The 22858-nt window shown below is 36.7% G+C and overlaps 2 protein-coding genes across 2 annotated transcripts; both read right to left on the reverse strand.

Annotated features, from left to right (window-relative positions):
* Positions 1-1328: 1328 nt before the first annotated feature.
* On the reverse strand, positions 1329-2056 carry LOC131159502 (cell wall / vacuolar inhibitor of fructosidase 2-like). The gene has a single exon (XM_058114463.1). It carries the CDS (start codon positions 1899-1901, stop codon positions 1350-1352), a length of 552 nt encoding a protein of 183 aa, XP_057970446.1. The 5' UTR covers positions 1902-2056; the 3' UTR covers positions 1329-1349.
* Positions 2057-3407: 1351 nt separating this feature from the next.
* LOC131159734 (uncharacterized) lies at positions 3408-22639 on the reverse strand. Its single transcript, XM_058114875.1, has 4 exons — positions 22338-22639; positions 19990-21043; positions 5467-6328; positions 3408-3921 (listed from the first exon to the last, which is right to left on the reverse strand). Exons 2-4 carry the CDS (start codon positions 20956-20958, stop codon positions 3875-3877), a joined length of 1878 nt encoding a protein of 625 aa, XP_057970858.1. The 5' UTR covers positions 20959-21043; positions 22338-22639; the 3' UTR covers positions 3408-3874.
* Positions 22640-22858: the final 219 nt, after the last annotated feature.

Here is a 22858-nt window from a genome sequence, read left to right on the forward strand (position 1 = left end):
CTAGCTGAGTTTTTCTGAACTTGAATATGATTTAATTTATTTGGATTTAAATGAAATGTAATATTATATCATAATTATTTAGTTTTATACCAAATTCATATTTCCAAGCATAATTTTAAATTTTTTTTTTTTGGGTATGTTAGAATTTTGCATTAGGGCCAAAGTACTGTTGCCCATCTCTCATTCGTATTCTTATTTTCACTCTTATTAAGATTTGAGCATAAATTTTCTAACGTGAAAATGCCTAATTTTTTCAGTTAATTACTAGACATCCCCATCATGAATTTTGGAAACAGTTATTCCTTATCAATCCCTTATTATGGACTCATAAAATGTTTCACGTTTTTTATTTGTAACAAGATAATTTCTTGTATTTATTTTTTGGAATAGACTTTTTACAAACCAATGGTAACCTAAATACACATATTCAAACCTAAAATATAAATAACACATTATCATGTTTCTAAGCATAGCTCTCATTTATGTTGATCCAAGTACTAAAATGTCATTTATAATTAAATATTTATATTGCATTTTCTAAAAGTATAGTGTACAGATTTTCCATGTTCTACATAGAAATTAATTATTCTTATTAAAAAAAGTACTAATCTTGTAGTTTTAGAAATAAGTAAATGTATGGACACACAATCCATGATTTTCGCTCAAAACTTAATTGGAAACACATGGTCCTTTAACAATCAGGGTTTGTTTGGATCAAAGATTTTAGTTGAAAAAAAGAAAGGAAATAAAAACAAAAAGAAAACTCATTTTCTTCTATATTTTTCCTCCATATCAAATATTATTGAAAATGAAAATTTTTTTGTGATATGGTTAAAAATTAAGAAAAATATAATGTAAATTGGTGTGAAATTATACTATGATTCATCAATATGGTATATATTTTTCTTTCTTACTTTATTGATAACCAAACATGAAAAAGAGGTTTCTTTCATATTTTCCTTTATTTTTCCTAAGATTTTCCAAGTTCCAAATAAGGTCTTAGGGTCCATTTATATCAAAGATTTTGTTTGGAGAAAGGAAAGGAAAGGAAATTGATTTTCCCTTACATTTTCCTGATCTTTTTAAATACCATAAAAAATAAAAATTTATTTTAATACGATTAAAAATCAAGAAAAATTAAATACTAATGATGTGTTAAATCAAAATTTCACTCATAAACTTGATATATTATTTTATGTTCTTTCTTACTTTCCCATCCATCATCCTTCATTAGATAAATCTTCTTCTGAAATGTTCATCAATATCACGCCCACAAAAAATGAACTTAGATATATAATTAATAGAGAGAGAGAGAGAGAGAGAGACGCATCCATGCATGCATGCATGCCTTAATATAGTTTCCCAGTAATCACAAATCCAATATTGCTAAAATAATGGATGTGCAGATTCCTCTCCAGCAGTGATGGATTTCTCACCCCACGAGCAGCCAGCTTCTTATCACAAAGGCTGGCACCATCCCCAGCAACTGCGGAGTCATAGTTTGCCATCATGTACTCCTTCACTTTAACTTCACCTGCTGCACTCCTAAACGATCCAATCACCCCTCTGTAATTCTCCACACAAGCTTCAAGAGCTTCCCTCACATTGGGCTTGGCCTTGCTGCGGCTGGCCAGGTTTGCCATATACCGTTGAGTTTTTGTAGCATTGGACATGGCCAAGTCCAGTGCTATGATGGAGAGGGGACCGAGACGCGATGCCGATGCGGTTCGATGGTCCGACTCGAGCGCGCCGACGCAGAACGTGTAGTTATTTGTCGAGTTGCACGCGCTGCGGACCAGCTCGGAGGGAGCTGCATGAGCAGGAGACGAGATGAAGAGAGTCATGGAGATGGTGATGCTGCTCACAAGCATCATGAGGAAAGAAGTTGGAGGAGCATTCATGGCTGGATAGCTAATTGGAAACTGCTTGTGGACTTTGAAAAGATTTGATGAAACCAGTGTGGGTATTGTCTATTTATATTGAATGACAGATTGTATGTAATAATTACATATTAATTAGAAGGCAAATAAATGAAAAGCATATGCATAGTATTCTCCTAAAATTAAAGGCCAATTAATGTCATATATATATATTTTAATTTCTTTGAATTTCACATTCATTAGGTCTGTAGTATTGTCGCCCTTGCCTTATATATACTCTTTTCTTAGCGTTACATAAGATTTTTAACATGTAAGTGTCAACTTTTTTAATTAACCATTATGATGAAATGTATTTCCATGGTTGGGAAGGATCTGTGTATGATTTGAAACCCATTTGATATTTGGACTTCGGTCTCGCATCATTTTCTAAATTAGGCGATGAGTGACGACATCATACAATAATTACGTTACATTTGGGATTATAGATTTCAGACATCGATTTTGAATTTGAATGGCTTTAAATAAATTTTAATACAATTTCATATTAAATTTTATCCAAATCCAAATCCAAGATTTCTCAAATTTTAGAGTTAAAAAAAATAAATTATAGCTATTGATGACAAGAGGCTTATCTTTGAACTGAAGTACATCAATGATAAGTGAATTAATTATGAAAATTTAAAATTTTCTTCTATAATTTTTATTTTAACTATTCATCCAAATTTATATAATATTTTTTTTTTAAAAATAATCCTTTTTATAAAGGACTGCAAGGAAAACAAAAAAGGAAGAAAAAAAAAAATGTAAGCCACCTCAAAAATCAATATGTGGTTTATAAAAATATTTGGAAATGTACAAATTACCACATGCTTTGTCATCAGCTCCAACAGAAACTACAGCATACCATATTAACATTTGCATTCATTGAAATAGAATAAAGCTCCCACCACAACTATCTGAGAACATAGATTTTTGACATTTCAATTTAAACCTGTGTAATTTTTTTTTTTTTTTTTTTTTAAATCCTTACCCCATATTTGAATAGGTTTTAGATTTAGATTTATATTCAATTTGAATAAAATATAATATAAAATTGTACTAAAATTTATTCAAATTCACTCAAATCCAAATCCAAAATTCATACACCCAAATACAGCATTTAATACAAATTTATAGAAAAGTTTATCTAAATATACATTCAAATATAAAATTCTAATTTTAATGTTCATGCATCTAAGCATAGCTCTCATTTCTGTTGATCCAAGTACTAAAATTACATTCTATATACAATCAAAATCCTACCTTGATTTATCAATGCATTGACAATTGAGTCTTTAGAGCTAGCTTGAGCCCCAACTTCAGGGTTGCTCCCTACATGATGGGGCTACCCCACACTGTAAAAATCACCTAGGGAAAACCACACAACCAATCAAAAAAGCAAAAAAGCAAAGAAGAAGAAGAAGAAGAAGAAGAAGAAAAAGGACAAGAAACGAAAAATACTTGTTGATTCCCTTGAGGCAGTTAACAAAGAACAAAAAAAATCACAATTGCCATTCAAAGAATAAAAATCAGAATCCCCTAGAAAAGGACGGATGGTTCAAAAATCAAAAGCCCTTGAAACGTTCTCTATACACCAGTTTCTTAAATTACTCACCCCCAAAAAAGAGGAAGGAAAAAAAGGGAAAAAAAAAAAAAGAGGGGAGAACAAGGCCTTACCTCCCCTAAACATTCTGTTCTCCAGTTGAATTTTTTTCACGCACACACATACACACAAAACACTTACGCGTAGAAAAGGATTTATTTAGAACACAAACAGACAGATTCAGCTCCCAACAGCTTCCAATGAAACTGCTTGTTATGCACATGGTGGGGTGAGCTCAAGGAGGCCAAGGAGCTGAATGTGATACCACAGCCAAAGCAGCAAACTTCCTGATTCCATTATATCATCATCTGCCCATGTTTGCACTTCAAGAGAAGCGTCCCTGGTCTTACGCTCATGGCTCATCTTCCACAAGCTGCATATTGTATCCATGCTTTATGTCTGTACCAAACAGAAGGTCCAACATAAGAAGGGCCGCTATTCATATATGTGAGAAAAAAAACTGAAAAATATTTTATTTTGGTGATTATACACAGGTGGATTTGAATTCTTTGACCCTCCCCCGCCACAAAGAATACAAAACAAAAGCAAAAAACCGAAAAAACAAAGCAAACACGACACACAAACACAAACACAGACAAAAAACACTTGCTAAGTAACTTTATTAATTTCAGTAGGTTTTACGGAAATAATGACTGACATTGAATATTGGTTTTTGAACCATGCAGATGCAAAGTATGTGGTAAACAGAGCAGTCGTGCTCAAGTTTCATAGTTAACCCATAATTCTCTAGGAAGAATCCAAACCAAATTATGCAGATTTATAAGGATAAATATGTAAAAAGCAATAAATCAATATTTATTTTGTAAATAGCTAATAATAATTCTGCGACAGCTTCCATCACATCTTGTCATTGTCCAATTTAAAAACTTCTGCTATCATTCAATGAAACTTGATGCAGGTTGCCAACATCCAGTAACAGCCTGCCTTGGCAGGAAAGTAAGCAAATCGTAGGTGCACAAAATAAGGTTGTGGATGAAGGATTGCCTGTACAAGTACACTGTCCAACCTCATCCACAAATAAAAAAGGAAAGCTTTTGCCAGGAAATAAATCTACAAAAAATGCAATTGAGAACAATGCATGGCTTCATTCAGCAACATGCCAAGACTAACACAAGGGTGGTAAAGTCTGCAACCAAGCAGAATATAGCCAAATGAGCACTAAGAACATAACTACTCAAAAAAAAAATGGGTGCATGGACAAGCATGCATCAGGGTGTACATTCCAACAAATTGCATGCTTGGACATGTGCACTTGTGCACGGTATTTTCATACTGAAATTTTCTACATCTCAAATTTCCCAAATTCTAATTTACACGAATTAGAATTTTCTCAATAATAGGAACATGCAAATGGATTGTTTCTAAATCATATTTCAAACTAATAATTTTTGCGTCATTTGTTGAACATTTCTTGAATTTTTCATCTCTCTTTCTAAACTAATGACTTCTCATGAAATTTCCATCTCGCACTCTCTAAACTACCTGTGAATTTCTCATATCAAACTTTTCTTGAATTTTTCCAATCCCATGTCTCTCCTCTCTATAAATTAGTCATGATATTTTCATCATTGTCAATTTTTTCTTGGCTTTCCCATCTATCTCTCCTTCCTCCTCCCCCATCAATTTGTGTGTGCGTGCACCCTTCCCCACAAAAAATAATAATAATAATAATAAATGAAGTTTCTTTAAAAATTTATAAGTTCCAGCATGTCCAACTGGAACCAGAATAATTCTTCTCCTATGTCCCCTTTTCATTTAGACTTAACTTTTATATTTTCAAATGATTTTATCAAAGCAGATTAATTTTGTTAAAGACTCAAAGGCAAGCAATAGCTGTCTCAATATTTTTCCACAAATGTAAATCACCATGTGCACAAATGAACAAAATATATATCTAGAACTAAAAATGTTGAATCATGGTACCTTTAACAGAAGGTTTATCATACTTGTCTTTCCTATCATCCCCATTCTTCCATTCACAATCATCACCACCAATTTCATCTCTTCCATCATTTTCTCCATCACTTTCACTCGCAGTCTCCCATTCAGAATCATCAGTCTCTGGACCATAGATATCACCAGCATCACCCTCACAGTGGACACCTCCATGTTTAATAGCTGCATCCCTGAATAACCAAGCAGCACGCATCTGCTTCTTAACTAATCGCTCAGCATAATCAGGAACCTTGTTTTGCCTCAAGGAGAGATCAGGGTCATTCGACTGAGAACACTCATTTATAAACAAAATGGCATCCAACAAACTCTCTTTGGCTAACCCAAGCATGTCATAAGCCTGAGCTCGTCTCCAAAGGCTTTTGGCATGACGATTAAGAGGATTATGGAGACAAAGTGCACGTGTAGCATCACTTATGGCTGCCAAGGGTTGTTGCATCAAAAGATAACACTGAGCTCGATTGCTGTACAGCACAACTCTTTCTTTTTTGGACCTCATTGGGCACAATGCCAGTGCTTCTGAGTATTTTGATGCAGCTCCAGATATATTTCCTGACGAGAACAAGGAATTTCCTTCAAGCTTGACAACAAGTGCAGCTGCCTGTTTAATATGGAGATCTTCTTTTGGCATGGTCTTTTCCCATTTCAATCTCTGTCTGGAATTTAAAACTTCCTCAATCAGCTCTTTTGTGCGGTTAGTGATACGTCCTGCCCCTTGTGATTGGATGCATTCCTGAAGAACATTAACAATAGAATCCCCAAGTTTTTTGTGGTCCCCAAGAGTTGAGATCTCCGAAAGGTCTACTAGCACCGAAACTGCCTTATCAATCACCTTTCCAACAAATCAGGAAGCATTAAAAATTAATACTAGAAGGAAAATAACTAATTGTAATGACACGAGAAAACTTCTAAAATCATAATTAAGGTTTCTAGGATTCTAGAGATTGTCTTCCCTCTTCATAAAACTAATTGTACTTTTGGTAGCGAGAATACATGATTTTTCTTTTGTAGCAATTTTTGTATTTGCACAAAAAAAAAAAAAAGATAAACAAATAAAAATTAATTAGAATTCCAATTGTCTTTACCTTTATGAATAGCTCTCAATAGTTAGTATAAGCCATTTATTAAGGAAGAAGAAAGTACAAAAAGAATGACAAGAAATACTGCTAAATTAGCCAAAATAAAAAGACAAATGAAGTAGAACACAAATGAAGCAATGTTTTTCAATACCTCTGCAAATCCACCATAGGCACTCATTCGAAAAAGCCATCAATCAATCATCAAAACCAACACTAAAAACCAAACTTATGCAGACCAACCCAACAGAAATCACCTAGCCCTTAAAAAATCCAACAGAATGCTCCAAGAAAAGACACTAAAACAGGTGTACTCTTCCAAAAGAACTTTCCCATTCTTGCCACCACAAAAACCAATAAATTTATGAAGAAAGAAACCTGAAAAAAAAAAAAACAAGCAAACCAGTTGCTCCCCAAAAACTCCGAACAGCTTATTCCAAATACACCAAGAAAAATGTCAAAAAAAGACATGAGCATTTGGCTCCCACTTTGATAACAGAGTACACACACATCAGTGGATAGAGGTTTGTTAAGTCTTCTTCTTAATAGCATATCATTGTTATTAACTATTGAGCCTATTAAGGACTGCAAATCAAGTAAAAAGTCCAACTTTTGGAGCGTGATTTAGCCTTAGCAGATAAAGGAATTCAATAGATCTTCTCTCCATCAGGAGCAAGATTTAAAAACAATTTTCAAGAAAATCTCACAAATATCATACATAAAAACCCTTGGCTTATTCTTTCATCACATGTCTCCCCCTCATTCAATTTCCTACCAAACTAAAAACTCCAAGAGGCAGTATGGAAGTTCCACTTCAGAAACAAGAAAATAGGAAATAGGAGCATTATGAAAATAAGAAAGATGATTAAGGTGATTATAAGAATATAATAAAGGAGCATCCTAAATCCGCTGATCTGCCTAAAACTAAATTTTCTAAGCAATAACAACCTTGAATTTCAGCAAGGAAAGAAAAGATCTGAAAGATATAAACTTCCAAGGAGTCATATGGGTGCTATTAATACTATTTAACATCCCAATCTTTCTCCTAGATACCACACTTGCTACAAATCATCTTACACCAAACTGCCAAAGGGGCTCAGATTCCAAAAGAAAGTACCGTAAGGTCCATAACCATTTACCCACCAACCACATGTTCTCAAACCCAAATGAAATGAAGCCCCATCTCAACTTACTAGACTTGAGAGCATTAGGAGAATGATTTGAAACCACCCTAGGCAAAAAGCACTTCCAGGTGTCAGATTAGGGGAACCATCCTTGTATTGAGTTGTAAAAAAACCCGATCGATAGAAGTGGATTTACCAAGTACCCACAACAAACCAAGTAAATAAAGCAGTAGAATATTAGATGTCACACAAATCAAACTTCCTGATAGAACTATCAAATTCCCCTACTAGAAGCTATCTGGGAACTTTCCATAGTCTCATACAAGGTGCTGCTGATATTGAAGTGTCCATCCCAAAGCCTCTTAGATCACAAACAGCAGACAGCTTATCCCAAAGGAAAATTCTAAGCTTAGCAAGATTAGGAGAAGTAAACCACCGTTAAACCTGGATCCCCAAATACTCCAAACCAAAAATCCATCAACCACGTCTAACTTGGACTTTTAAATCAGAACAATGTAGGAGAAGCCCTAAAAAGAAACCTCCCTAGCCTTGGAATGTTTCTTAGGATTCCCAAGATCCCTAAAACACCAGCATTAGATCCACGACCTAATACTTTACTAGCTCCTCCCTTCCTACCTTTAATCCCCCATAGTTTATAGAAAGTGCTAATTTTTGCAATTATTCTACCTTTATCTTTTCCTCTCCCTTCCCCAAGGTCTAGGGGATTCAGCTGCTCTCACCTCCTGAGAAGTATGACACATACCTAAAGCCCAAAATGTATAACAAAGACTGAGGATCCCAAGTATCCCTAACACCACATAATGGATCAACCATCATGACATGATGCACATTATCTGCCTATTCAGCAGATCAACCCCATTGTCCACTTCAGGAAAACACCCACCAAAGATATTCAATACACCTAAAAAGGTTTTCAGTGACACCAGCTCATCCCCATGCTCCCTTAACTCATTCAGCAATAGATACGCCTCTTCCTTACTGACTCAATTGAATACAAGTCATTATCTAACTCTTTATCGACTCTCTTCAAATAGATAGCCCTCAAAGGAAATGCAAAGCAGCATAAATAACATCATGCTTGCTAGAAAAATATCTTTAAAAGTACAATGCAACACCAATTGCATTTTTTAAAGCAGGAACAATGTCAAATTTTAAAAATAAGCTTTATTTAAAAAAAAAAAAAAGGAAATAGTAGTCTACTGTCTACATGGAACCACAGGCCTCAATGACTTCCTCTTATATATCATACATGACAAGTTAAATTGATTCATTGACATTTTTTATTAATGAAATATCACTAGACTATATGAAAACAGAAAAATATACATCAAGAATATGGGGTTATACACAAAATACCCAGAAGATAATAATAAGAAAAGAATTAAAGTCAGTGTACCCCATAACCCAAGAAATAAAAATCTCAAAACTATTCCTGTTAAAAACACTACTGACAATTCTTTATCATCAAAAACCCTTACTATTCATTTCTTGTGAAAGACACCACAAAACTCACAGAAGGGCCAAAATCCACGCCTCATTCCTGCAATTTTATTTTTTTGATAGAAAAAAGAAATTCATTAAAAAACAAAAGAAGAAGAAGAAGAAGATAACACAAGAAAGGAAAAGCAACAGCTCAGGAAAAGCAACAGCTCCTTCTTACTTTTGCACTTGCATCTCCATACCAACATCACTGCACATTCTTACCTTCTTGGGCATAACCTAATGAACCTTTAAACAAGGAAAATAGCATAGGACACAGCTGCATACCTACAGACAAGCGACTACAGATATTCATACGGGAAAATCCTTTTTGAATTCTAAATAGAGGTTTCAAAAATATACTCATTCTAAATGTATTGGAGTAATGTTCATCTCCTAACAAAAACATGTCATGTATAGATATTATGAGGAGATCTTTGCAAAACCAGTGCAGTCCTCTTGTGCTTTACAAGGATGAATACCTAATGAACATTCAGTTTTATTCTGTTCAACAAGCAAAATAAAAGTGAATGCTGTTTTCTCAGCTCTTTTGCACCTATAACCCCTACTCACCAACCAAAAACTCTCTTCCCTAATTCTCACGGGTTAAGATTGCATTTCAATCTGCCTCGCAGGCAAATAAACCAACCCATGGACGAACTTAGAACCTTCCAACCCCTGATGGTTCTAGGGGAAGTCACCTTCTGCATGAGGAGATACAGAAGAGCAAAGAGAACACACAGAGAACATGTAACTCCTCCCCTTCTTCCAAGTCACCTATTCATACTCCCAAACTCAATATTTACCATGCTTACGTATATTCTTATCATATTCCATTTTGATGGAATAATACAAACTTTTGCTTAGAGTAAAATTTTTGAAAATTATTATATTTGTAAACAATTTATGTCCCATTAGTTGGGGAGGGTCGCTTCAACGATTTAAAATATAACAAGGGTAGTTAGTCATATAGGGCCCCTTTGTATGCAAAATGAAGATCCTTTCTTGGAACATTAAAGGTCTAGGTAGTTGAGCCAAGAGGAGAGTGGTTAAGGAGCTTGTTTCAAAGGCAACCCCTAATATTTTGTTCCACCAGGAAACTAAGCTGAGGAACGTTGATTCCCTCATGAGAGAAATTTTTTGGAAAGTAGACACAAAGATTGGGTTTGTCTTCCTCCGTCGGGGGCATCTAGGGGTCGAATTATCGTTTGGGGTACTAGAACAGCATCCTTTAAGAAAATCCTTGAGGGGCCCTATTCTCTGTCCAACCTTCTTGACATTAGAGGTGTAGGGAAACTTAGGACCTCCATGAGTACGAGAAAATTTGACTTCTTTATCCAGGATTGTAGGCTTACAGATATCCCTATTGATAATGGTAGTGTCACCTAGAGATTTCTGTGGATTGACGTGCTTGCTTCCTCATTGATAGATTCCTATTTGGTAATGAGTGGGAGAGCGAGTTTGTCATCTCATTCAGCAAATCCTCCCTAGACCCATTTCTAACCACTGCCCTCTCCTTTTAGAGTCTAACATAATGACGTGGCCCCCAGTCCCTTCCATTTTTGAGAACATGTGATTAACTCATTCTTCCTTTAGGGAGAGGGTCAATGGTTGGTGGAGCGAGTGCCAAGTGGAGGGGTCGGAGGACTTTAAATTCATAAAGATGATGAAATCTATGCTGAAAGATTGGAACAAAGAGGCTTGAAAATGTCACATATGCTAAAAACAGTATCCTCACTAAAATTTGCAATATAGGCTAGAATGGTGCAGCCTTCTCAAGGAGGAGGACAAAAGCAGGAGGGCCAATGTTAGTAACGAGTTCGAAATTTTTTCATAGAGAGGATATGCGTTGGCTTCAAACGTCGAGGTCTAAATGGATAAAGGAGGGGGACTATAATTTTGGTCATTTACACTGGGTAGCGAATGGAAGGAGGAGGAAATGTTACATCAAGGAGCTGATCTTAGATTTTGAGGGGTCAATCTCATATTGGAGTTGAGATTACAAACTTCTATAAAACTCTATTTTCTAAGGAGATCCAAATAGATTGATAGTGGAAGGCCTGGATTGGAGTCCCATCCAAAAGAGTTCTGCTCAGTGGCTACAAAGGCCTTTTAAGGTCAAAGAAAGTAGAAAATTTGTTTTTGACATGTGTAGAGATAAGACCCCAGACCCAGGCAACTTCTTGATTGGTTCTTTCAGACCAGCTAGGGAGTGTTAGAAGTTGATATCCAAAAAAAAAAAAAATTTAATGAATTCCATCATAAGGGTATGGTCAATACTAGTGCAAATACCACTTTTGTCACCCTCATCCTCAAAAAGGAGAGAACTAGAACAGTCAAGGCCTTTAGAGTTTAGACTGATAAGCCTTGTTACTAGCCCATACAAAATCCTATCTAAAGGTCTTGCCAACATACTTAGATTTGTGAAGGGGCTTTTCTTTAAAGTGGATTTTGAGAAAGCCTACAATAGGGTCAACTGAGGTCTTTTAGATAAAATGCTGGGTAAAACAAGCTTTGGGGACCAATGGAGAAAGTGAATTAAGGAGAGCCTTAGCTCAACTCATTTGTCTTCATAAATGGTCAACCTAGAGAAAAGTTTAGGGCCTCTAGGGGTCTTTACCAAGGGGATCCACTCGTCCCATTCTTGTTCACTCTAGCTATCGACACCCTAAGTAGGATGTTTCTCCATGCTCAATGTAGGGGAGTTATCAATAGTTTGCATGTGGAGAGGGAGGAAGTGGAGATCTCTTGCCTCTAGTTTGCACTTTGCATACGACACCCTACTTCTTATCAAGGACAATTTTGCAAAACTCATGCCTCATTTTGTTGCTAAAAATTTTTTAGCAAATCGTGGGATTAAAGATTAACATGCCCAAGAGTGGGATGGCAAGCATCAATATAGGGGAGAAAGAGTTCTTCAAAATTTTACTTTGCTACTAGATTGCCAATCCCTTGCATGGCCCCTATCCTATCTTGATCTCCCTTTAAGAAGGACAACAAACTCTAAAGTCTTCTAGGATCCTGTGCTACAAACGGGGGCTAGGAGATTGGAGGGTTGGAGAGGGTTTATTTCTCTCTTGGGGGCTGAGCCACTTAAATTAATGCCCGACTCTATAGCTTTCCTATTTATTATCTCTCCTTATTTAGGAATCCCTCAAAAGTAGCCAAATTGCAACAAAGGTTGATGTGTGATTTCCTTTGGTCAGGTTTCGAGAGGGTAGGAGGGACCATCCAATCAATTGAGATGTGGTCAACAAACCTAAGTTTGGGGGAGAGGATCTGGGCATCGAGAATGTGGTATCTAAAAACATCTCCCTTATAGGCAAATGGCTTTAGAGATTCCCTCTGGAAGTTGACTCCCTATGGCATAATGCGATTAAGAGCAAGTATGGGATCAAATAACAAATGGGGCGGGAGGCAATGGCATACCTCTCACATGTGTCCCTAGAAACTCGTGTCCTAGGTAGCTTGTTTGTTCTTTCCTCTTATCCAGTTCAAAGTGGGTAATGGCAAAAAAAGTTCACTTATGGGAGGATGTGTGGGTGGGGGAGTCTTGGTTGGAGTTGAAATTTCCTCGTTCAAGCTTCCTTTGCTACATAACACTCCCATCAACTCCTTCATTTCTTATAAGGGGGGTCCTTTATCTTGGGATTTACATCTATTTAGAAATCTCAATGAAAAAGAGATCGAAAAGCTCACTATCCTTCTTTCTTTATTGGACCATCATGTCCCTACCATTTATGAGGACAAGAGAGTGGGAGGGGGATTCCTCGAGTACATTCAATTCTAAATCCTTTCTCTCTCACCTTTTAAAACCTCCTTCCACCAGCCTTTTTCCTTCGAACCACATTCTTCGGAGGACTAAAGTCCTTGAGAAGATTCAACCTTTCGGGTGGACTATGATGCTAGAAAACATTAAAACATGCAAGATTTGCTTTAGAGGAGAAGGCCCCATAAAGCTCTCGGTCCTAACATGTGCTTCATGTGTCATGCAAGAATGAAATAAATGCCCATATTTTGTGCATTGCAAGTTAGCATTGAAGCTTTAGAATGCCCTTTTTCTCTTTTGGGGGAAGACTAGGTGGCCCTAAGAAAAGTGGGAGACTTGTTATTGGTCAACTTTAGGGATTTTGGAAAAAAAATAGAAATGGAAGAGCTCTTCAGTTTGCAGCTGTATTCATCACCTTTGGAGCTTGTGGATTGAGAGGAATGCTAGGATTTTAAAGGTCGCTCAACCCACTCATAGTTACTTGGAGATAAAACGACTTTCCTTACATTCCCTCGGGTGCATTCTCTTGGAATTTTTTGGGGATTATCACTGTCCGACCTTATGAGATATTGGAGGGCAGTGCTCTGGTAATTGATACTTGTACTGTTTTTCCTTGTTCTTTTAGTAGTTTATTGTTTTCGTATCTTTTGTTATCCAAGGTGGACTCCTTGTCCTCCATTATGTACCTTGCTTCCCATGATTTCCATGAACAAGACACAACAACAAGCCTTAAGTCCCACTAGGTGGGGTCGGCTACATGAATCTTTTTCCACCAATTCACCCGATTAAGAATGTTTTCCTCTATTAGATTAAGGGTTGTTAAATTCTTCCTCACTATCTGATTCCAAGTTATTTTAGGCCTACCCCTACCCCTTTGCATGCCAGAAACAATAACTAACTCACACCTTCTCACAGGTGCTCTACTAGGTCTGCGTTTTAAATGCCTAACCATCTAAGCCGCCCACCCCTCCCTTATCTTGTTTTCAACTAGTGCTATGCCTAAATTATTACTTATATGTTCATTTTTTACTTTATATTTTAACGTTAAACCACTCATCCACCTTAACATTCACATCTCAACAATTTTTATTTTTTGTACATGTTGTTTCTTAGTTGCCCAACATTCTGAACTATAAAGCATAGCTGCCATTATAGCCGTCTAATAAAACTTTCCTTTATAGTTTAGGGGTATTCTACGATCACACAACACACCCAACGCACTCCTCCATTTTTATCCAACCTGTTGTAATTCTATGTACTATATCTTCTCCAATTTCCCCTTCAGCTTGCATAATAGATCCAAGATATCAAAACATATTAGTGTTATTAATCTCTTGCATACCAAGTTTAATCTTCTCTCTATTACTACTCCTTACATCACTGAAATTACATTTTATATATTCTATCTTATTCCTACTTATCCTTTTTGATCGTGTCAATTAAGAAGTCATGTCATCTATAACCATGTTGACTCCATCCCCTTCCCTTAGCTATTCCCCCAGATCTTCATATGCCTTACGCCTAGATTGTCATGACTATATGTATAAAGTAGATTATGTACCAAAAGATAGCCTTGTCCCCTCAAACCAAGAGTCCTCAGATTACAAACCCATATTACGTCTATGACAAAACCAAATACCCTCTAAACATCCTGAAGAAATTCACTGGCAAGACAACTGTACCGAGAGGTGTCAAAGAAGTCATTGAGGCTTCTCCTTTCGACTCTCACCAACTCTTGGCAACTGAAGCATAACAGTTAGCCACTCTGAAATTCTCCCCAGAGTTTCCCAGAAAGTATCTCAACTAGGGATTCACCCATATTCATATTGGTGCAGTCAAGCTCTATCTTGCTTCTCACGGGAGAAAAGGCCTTCCGGTTTGCTCCAGAATTGCTCTCACTTGCTCTGCCTAGCTAGAGGTTGGCTTAGATTCCACTTTCCTCCTACTATCATCGATCAACATGATATCATCTGCAAACTGCATACACCAAGAGATCTCATTTTGGATATTTCCATGAACAAGATGGAACCTAAAAAATGTTTGCCCACAACCTACTTAAGCTTTTAGGTCAAGTGATAATTTAAAAAGGTATTAGAGTGGATAATTCAACCGTTCAAGTTGAGCCTAAGAGATTATGCATGTGTTACTTTAGATGCTTAACTATGTAAGAGGACTGGTGGACCCTACAAATCCTAACCCAATTGATAAATGGACTCCCATGGCCTTTTTTTTCCAATGGCAAAAGAAAAATATAAAGAAAGAAAAAAGAGAAACTACAACGTAGGAGAGGACAAGAGATCCTCAAAGCAAGAAGAAAAACAAGAAAAAAGAAAAGAAAAGAAAAGAAATCAAAACAAAACCTATCAAGCTGTAAACAAGAAATTCCTTCCTTTAACCCTTCCCTTCATAGTTTACAAAACTCGGCATATTTGCTAATTCATGCTATCTTTTCTTCGATTTATCAACCAAGCAAACTTCATTCCCAGCTAGATCAGCCAACCATAATCCCATCTTATCCAATCTTTGAGCTTCAACATCTTTCACACTAGCCTCCTCCACAGGGATGGGTGAAAAAAAAAACCTGTCCCTTCATTGATTACATCCTGCCAAGTCTTTACCCAAACACATGTCTTTGGCCTTTGCCATAGTTGTGATCAAGATTGGCTTCCATTCAAGGAGGATACTGTTGAAAAATAACATATGTCAATTGTCCCACATCAGAAAAGAGAGTGGGGTAGAAGTTTATATATGTGGATTATCCCAAGACCTATTGGCTTAAGATTTTGGGTCAAGTTCGACTTCCCTTGTGTATTTCACTTGTGTATTTTAAGCCAGCATGCAAGAACTAACAAAATGGCACAAAGCCACAAGTCATGGTTGCCAAGATGCACTGGATTAAACTCTTGCTGCAGGAATTCATCGTTTTTTTGTATTATTCATTATTTCTTTATCTCTACAACTGCAATATGACCTCAAGTGAGGGGGAGTGTTAAGGCTTCACAAACATTGCTACCCCACAACCTAATAGCTTAAGCTTTAGGTCAAGTGGTAAACTAACAACTACCTTGTGGGGGCTAAGGATGTGACTGTCTAATTTACAGCTTGCTTATGACATTATTTTCTTCTCGCCATGTGATGTAGATAGTTTTTCTCATGTTTATATTTGCTACAAGTTTTTAAGTGACTTTCCAGGATGCAAATCAATATGTCCCAAAGTAGTGTCACTAGCACTTGTTTGAGTCTAAAAAATGTAGCTATAATTGCAACTTTTGCTGGCTGTAGGATTCAGGAGTTGCCTCTTACTCATCATGATTTGCCTTTCACAAGTCTAATCCACGCTCTATTGTACTTTTGGCATCATGTAGTTGAGAAGGTTGCTATGCAGCTTGATGGTCGGAAGGGGCCTTTTTTCAAGTAACCAAGTTTCAACATTTAGTATCCCCCCCCCCCCCAAAACCAAAAAAAATTCTTTGTTTTAGAATTCTGGTTGCAATCTGCACGTTTTCTCCGCCCAATGGGACTTAAGGCTTGGTTTTTGTTGTTTTTTGTTGTTGATATCCTAAAAGTGGAGCATTTTACGAGTGTCTTTTCAGCCATTACTAATCTATTTCAATAAAGAAAAACTCCTTTAAACTAGAAATATCCTAACTCGATTTAAATATTTAAGCACCATTAAGCATTTTAACAATATATATAAGTATACCCCTTGCTTATCACATTTTAGAGTATTGTGTCCCATTCCCATTCCTCGATCCAGAACTTTCCATGTTCTCAGTAACATTGAACTAAACCCACAGTTACTAGCATTCCAATAGAGCTGATATCATACAAAGAAAAGCATGCACCATTTATATCTATACCACATTTTTGGATACGGGTATGATTTTGCATAGAGATGAACATTTTACTTCGAGGTACAACATCTTTAACACTAAGACCATCTTCCAGAAACTGCAATTGAATTAACAAAAAATAACAAAGGGAGACATGCAGCAATATAGGCAATAAGAGAGAGGGGGTGGGGACACAAGCTAAGTGCAATAGAACACTTTTTTGGAAGATCAATTGAAATGAAGGAATGAAAAGCCACTCCAGTTCTTGATGGTTATGTTCGGACCTTGGTACCCATAAGAGAATGAGAGCCCCATATGATATTCAAGAATGCCATTCTATCTCCATTCCAACAAAACAAGATAGAATCTCTGTCCAAAACTACTCAACAGACCAAATAGCTACCAAATGCTGCAAAGACGAGAGAAATCCCCATGTTCATTCTGAATTACCAAACCTGCTGTATCTTAGTTAAGCCCTTCCCATTGTGAACACTTCATATTAGCTAGTTCCCACTTCCTTCTGACCCTTCTTCACCTTAGTTTTACCACCATCAAGCCGAACTTCATCTCCTCCACAACCAGACAATTATATACTCAATCTATCCATCAAAAGCTGAGTTTGAGGATCCTTCCCAGAAATACCCTCTAGGGGGTGCCATTTTATCCATACCATTATCTTTAAAAATAAAAATCCCCTCCAATCCTTCCATTGGAGGTGGTGGCACATATGTTAAATCCCCAAGATCAGAAGAGTCAGAGGCATAGACATACTGTTCCAGAATCTCATCCAAAAGCAAACTCCCATCGCATTCAAAATCACTAATATCTTCATTGTCATCGCCAACACATTCCCACACCTTTTTTTCCCTCCTTGCAAATGCTAACCGTCTCGCTACTAGCACCCCCTGAACAATTTGCTCTTTCAGTACACTTAAATTACCTCTTGGATCTCTCTTTAGAACTCCTTTTGTTTTCTGACCAAAAGAATCTCGCTTTTCATCAAACTTATTCCTCAATTCGAAGCCCATCTGCACTGCCTCTTGACCAGCATAAGTCTTTTGACCCCCATTTATCAGAAGTTGCTTCCTAACCAGTAGTAATTTCCTCCAAACCAACAACATTACCCTGAATCTTATCCTCACAAGAATTTTGATTCTTAGAGAAACCTATCCCTTTTTACACTGCAGACAACCCATTGAAGGTCCTCTCCTCTACACGAAAAACCTTTCCCTCTAAAAAACAAAATCAACAGCCAAACTTCCCATTTTTCTTTAAACTAACCTTTCAATAGTCACCTCTTTCCATCTAAACTTTCCAAAACTACTGCTTCTACCCTATTGGCCACCATGAATCTGCTTCAAAGACCAGCATTTCATTGTCAGTGTTGTGTCCAGGTTCTCCAAAGCTTGGTCAATTCCAAGAACATCTTGAACTTCTTGAGGACTTTGGGCTCTGTTCAAAAGGGGTAACAAAGAATGATGGCCCTACTTCAAAATAACATGCTTTTGGACTTTAACATTAGTATTTTCGGTTAGCCTGTTTAGGTGGCTCAGCTGAGGAATAACCGCACCGGTCTCCTCTTCATTAAACAGGCCTAAATTTGTATCTTCAATCTTATTGTGGGCTTTCTCAGTAGACTGGCCCAACAGCAATTTAATAAAGACTCCCTAGTCCCTTCCTATTCCAAAACATTCATCAGAGACCCAAGCCCACACCACCCAACCTCCAACGCTCCTCTTCCGCATATTCAACTCTGAAACCTTCAACTCTCCATCAAAACCCTAGCCATCTTGAATGTGGGAATATTCCCCCTACAACAAACACAAGCATGCCTATTTTCTGCTATCATGCCAGTCTTCGACACACTCTTTGACAAAAATTTCCTTCCCCTTCAACATCATTTCTTCCCTTGATTCCAGGAAGAACAATTATCATTGATCTTTTTGCTACCTTTACCATCAGCATCAGGAAGAAAAGATCTCACCATTCTGCTAAATTCTTGCCAAGATCAAAGCAAACCATCACCTTCAGACCCTCTTGGAACATAAGTAGAAAACCTCTTACCTCTCTAACCATGCCCTAACTCCAAAAACTTTCCTAGCCTTGTTGAACAAACTACCATCTAGTAACTCACTGCCAATCTAAAGCTTCTAAAACCCTATCAAACTTCCAAGAAGCTGCTAAAACCCATCAGAGATCCAGTTTGCAGCAATTAACAATAACCACACCCACCTATTGCACACCTAATTGTTTTCAAAAACGAACAAAGCAAAAAATCTCCCCCAGTTTATCCCATCTCATAATCAAAGGTCTTCCCCCTTCTATCTAGAGTGAACGAGCCCTTTGATTCATGATGTATCGCAATCATAGTGCATTCAATGATAGAGATTTGAAAGTTAGAGAAGTCGGAGAGAGAGAAAGAATTCGAGTTCATTGCTAGATTCCTCAGGAGAAGAGTTCTCAAATGAGAGATTTTCAGCAAAATAATTCTCCCTTCAATCTGGAGTATAGCCTATATGTTTACACTATCCTAATCAAAGGAACTATTCGCATTTTTGTTTCCCTCCTAATATGGTTCTCCCAGTCATAATTTCATTATTTGGAAGTCTAAGATGCCCTCCAAAATCAACGCTTTTGTCTGCATTGAAGTCCTTGAAAGAATCGACATTAATGATCTTTTACAGATAAGAGGGTCAAGTAAAGCTTCATTGCCTTATATGTGCGTGCTTTGATACTAGCATAAAGAGAAAATTTCTAATTTATTTTGACATTGTCTATTTTCATGGGAACTATGGAATAATATGTCGGCTTTTTTATTTTTATTTTTGGAGAGCAATGGATTTACAGCACTATTCCCTTCATTACATCAATGTTAATCAACCATCACTATGTTAGAACATTACCCGATAACAAAAGAGAAAAAAAAATCATAAATAGAATTTATGTAGATCTAAATTTTATTTAAAAAAAAAAAAAAGGAATTTATACCAACAAAATGATCCAATGTGCATACAGACAGTCTTTTTTAAGAACAAACCAAGATAACCAATTTGCCATTACAACTTGCAAGTTTAATATCCATGTAGCTACATGATTTTACGGAAAAAAAAAAATTTTTTATCAAAAACTTTTAAGGAAAATAATAAAAATTTGCTATTGCAGTCACAGAATAGATGTTGAAAGAATTTTACCTTATGGCAAGTACTTGTATCTTGGAACAACCATAGAAGACAATCAACAGCCATATATTGCCAATCATCTGATGAGCGGGCAATGTTACACAATGCTTCAACAATACCTGAACAGCTACCAACAGGACCCCTTCCAAGCTTATGATGACAAATTGTTCGTAATAAGCCAATACCAGCTGGTGAATTTTCATTAACAAGTCCACCCCACATGCCCGGTAGCTTCATTAAAAACTCAGGCTTGCATATAATAGAAAGAAACTCAGGTTTAAATGCAAAGCAATTAATAAGCTGAAGGGACCAGCACTGCAACTGACTAGCCCATTCCTCTGCCTTTCTTGACTCCATTTCAACACCACCCATGCCACGTGTAAGCAGATCACAGTGATAACTCAGCCTTATGTCAACATACTGGTAAAAATGAGAGTAAACAATTTCTAATGAACTCATTGCCAGCTGAATGGAAAGTTCAAGGATTTCCCCATGACTTGCTACAGCAGGAAAAGTGCTGGCATAAGTAGCTAAGTGTCCTAAAGCTCGAACTGCCACTCTCTGCTCAACCCAAGTCAGCCTCCCTCTCAGAAGTTCAACTAATGGAGGAATTACCCCAGCATGCACAGCACTTTCAGCAAACTCTTCCATGTTCATCGTGTAAGACCCAATGATGTGTGCCGCATAATAAGGAATATATATATTTTGATCATGAGAAAGCCAGCGGCAGTTCTTCAAACCCTTCCATATTAGTGCAGCCATGCACTCAAATATTCCTAATTCAATAAACTCGGGGTCATTAGGATGTGCCATGGCAGTGTTCCAAAGACCACTGATTGGGAGAACTTGACCATCATCGTCCTGCAAAGGAAGTTCCCTGAAAAATTTAAGAATACTTGCTCTGCGCTTACTTGGATTTGCTTCCTTCATGACACAGAAGAAGCATCCTGGATATGGACAGTCAGGAGATACTTTTTCCATGTTGCAGATCACTAACTACTCTGAAGTCATAAAGCATTAAGCCAGTTCCTTACATGATTGCTGGGATCACATAAGTACTTCAATGCTGCATTAAAAAATATATATATATTGATTGGTCTCAACTGAAAGTTTAGATGGAAAGTGAAATAAAATAACCTAATAAAAAAGGCTCAAAATATGCAAACAGAATATGAAAAGTCTAGTGACCCGAGTAATGCGCTTTCTGTTAAATGAATTCAAGACTCTGTGAACTATTAGGAATAAGCCGCATATAATTGAGGAAATTCCCAAATAATTCCACATAATTTTCATGCCTGCTTTGCTTCCAATCATGCGTATCTCTAACGATAGGACCATCTCAATTTTTTATGCTTTCTCAAAACTCTAGGCTCCTAAAGATGACAATGGTTTCATGATGCAAAATGTGTTGCCACTGAGTTTCTAGAGCAGTTGGAGGGACAAAAGGCGAAGTAGCTGCATAGCCTGGTGCTTCAGCAAAAATCCTAGCAGCTATAACTAGCAGGGTACATGAGGTATTTGGAACAAATAATTGAACTGCATTGAGTCATCTGGCTAAATTGATTGTGCTCGTATTCAAAGGCACCAAAGTGGTTATTCTGATCGAGATATCATCCATTAATTTATTTAAAAATTTCCTTCCCAGAGTAGTTCTAGTTTTCAGTAAGTTTTAGGAGTCAATCCCAGATTTTTGGTCCATCTGGAATTTTTGCATTTTTTGGATTAAATTTTAGGGTTTTCTCCATTTCATAATGACAGAATGGCATGAGTTGTTTGATCAACAAAATTTTGATTGTGACCCACTATCATCCATGAAATAGTTAATCAGCAGACCCAGAAGAAATATTTCTACCCTACGTATAAAAATTAAATACAGCACAAACACAACTGTGGACAAAACACAAACACAGCTGCGGACAAAAATATTCCTACCTTTTCCTAGAAAGAATTGTGTTCGACATGAATTTGATAAAATTGCACTTCAAGTGGAACACGAAAAACTATGTGCGTGACCTAACTCGAATCTTACTCCAATTGTAAATGACTCTGCTTCTGATGAAGAGCATTAATTAATTTTTCACAATTAAAATTTCAATAATTTATTCTTAATCTTTGAACTTCAACAACTATCTAATTGTCTTCATCTCTTATCACTGTCAATCAAAATATTACTTACACAAAACACAGTGTCGATTTGGTTGAAAAAATAAAAAGCGACGATAGTATATGTGCTAAATAGAGAAGAAATATCGTAGAAAATGTAGAACAGGCAAACTCCTATGGCATTTTCTAAATCTCTGATCGCAAAACTAAAAAGAAAGACACACAGTGGATGATGGACAGAATATACATCAATGTACCAGCTAGGAAGTACTGGAGTCAAAAAACTGAAGAAGCTAAAAACTCCGACGATGACTTAAACCCTATGCTCTGCCCCTACTCCGGCGACTCCTCTCGCCGTCGCTGGTCCGGCGGTGCAGAGGAAACCCGCAGGTCCGAGGTGGAGCGTGCACTGCGCACAGTCGCAGCTTCGCAGAGTGCTAGGGCAGGTAGCGTGTCTGTGTCTCTCGATTCTCTGCTTGGTTTTTTTTTCTTTTTCTTTTTCTTTTTGGGAAAACTACAGAAACCGGCCGCGTTGTTTAAACTCAACGAATGTCAAAAAAAAAAGTCAGAACTAACGACACATTAGTTAATATTTTTAAAATTAAAATAAATTATTTTTTTTATTAAACAAATATTATTTTTGTATTTGAAATAACAATTAAAAAATTATGATCAAAATAATAAAAGTATAAAATAATAAAAATTAAAAATATTATAACATAAATAAAATTTGTTAAATTATTTTCTTTATTATTATATTTTAAAATTCAATTTATGA

Source organism: Malania oleifera, chromosome 7 (genome assembly GCF_029873635.1).
Source record: "Malania oleifera isolate guangnan ecotype guangnan chromosome 7, ASM2987363v1, whole genome shotgun sequence".
In the NCBI taxonomy this organism is placed as follows: Eukaryota; Viridiplantae; Streptophyta; class Magnoliopsida; order Santalales; family Ximeniaceae; genus Malania; species Malania oleifera.

What these genes read in the sequence shown, in the direction of transcription:
- LOC131159734 (XM_058114875.1), bottom strand. Translation starts at nt 20,958, where the DNA reads ATGGAAAAAGTATCTCCTGACTGTCCATATCCAGGATGCTTCTTCTGT. An exon ending in ATACAAGTACTTGCCATAAG is followed by an intron (nt 6,329 to 19,989) that starts GTAAAATTCTTT and finishes TTTGTTGGAAAG; the next exon opens with GTGATTGATAAGGCAGTTTC. An exon ending in TGATAAACCTTCTGTTAAAG is followed by an intron (nt 3,922 to 5,466) that starts GTACCATGATTC and finishes TGTTTGGTACAG; the next exon opens with ACATAAAGCATGGATACAAT.
- LOC131159502 (XM_058114463.1), bottom strand. Translation starts at nt 1,901, where the DNA reads ATGAATGCTCCTCCAACTTCTTTCCTCATGATGCTTGTGAGCAGCATC.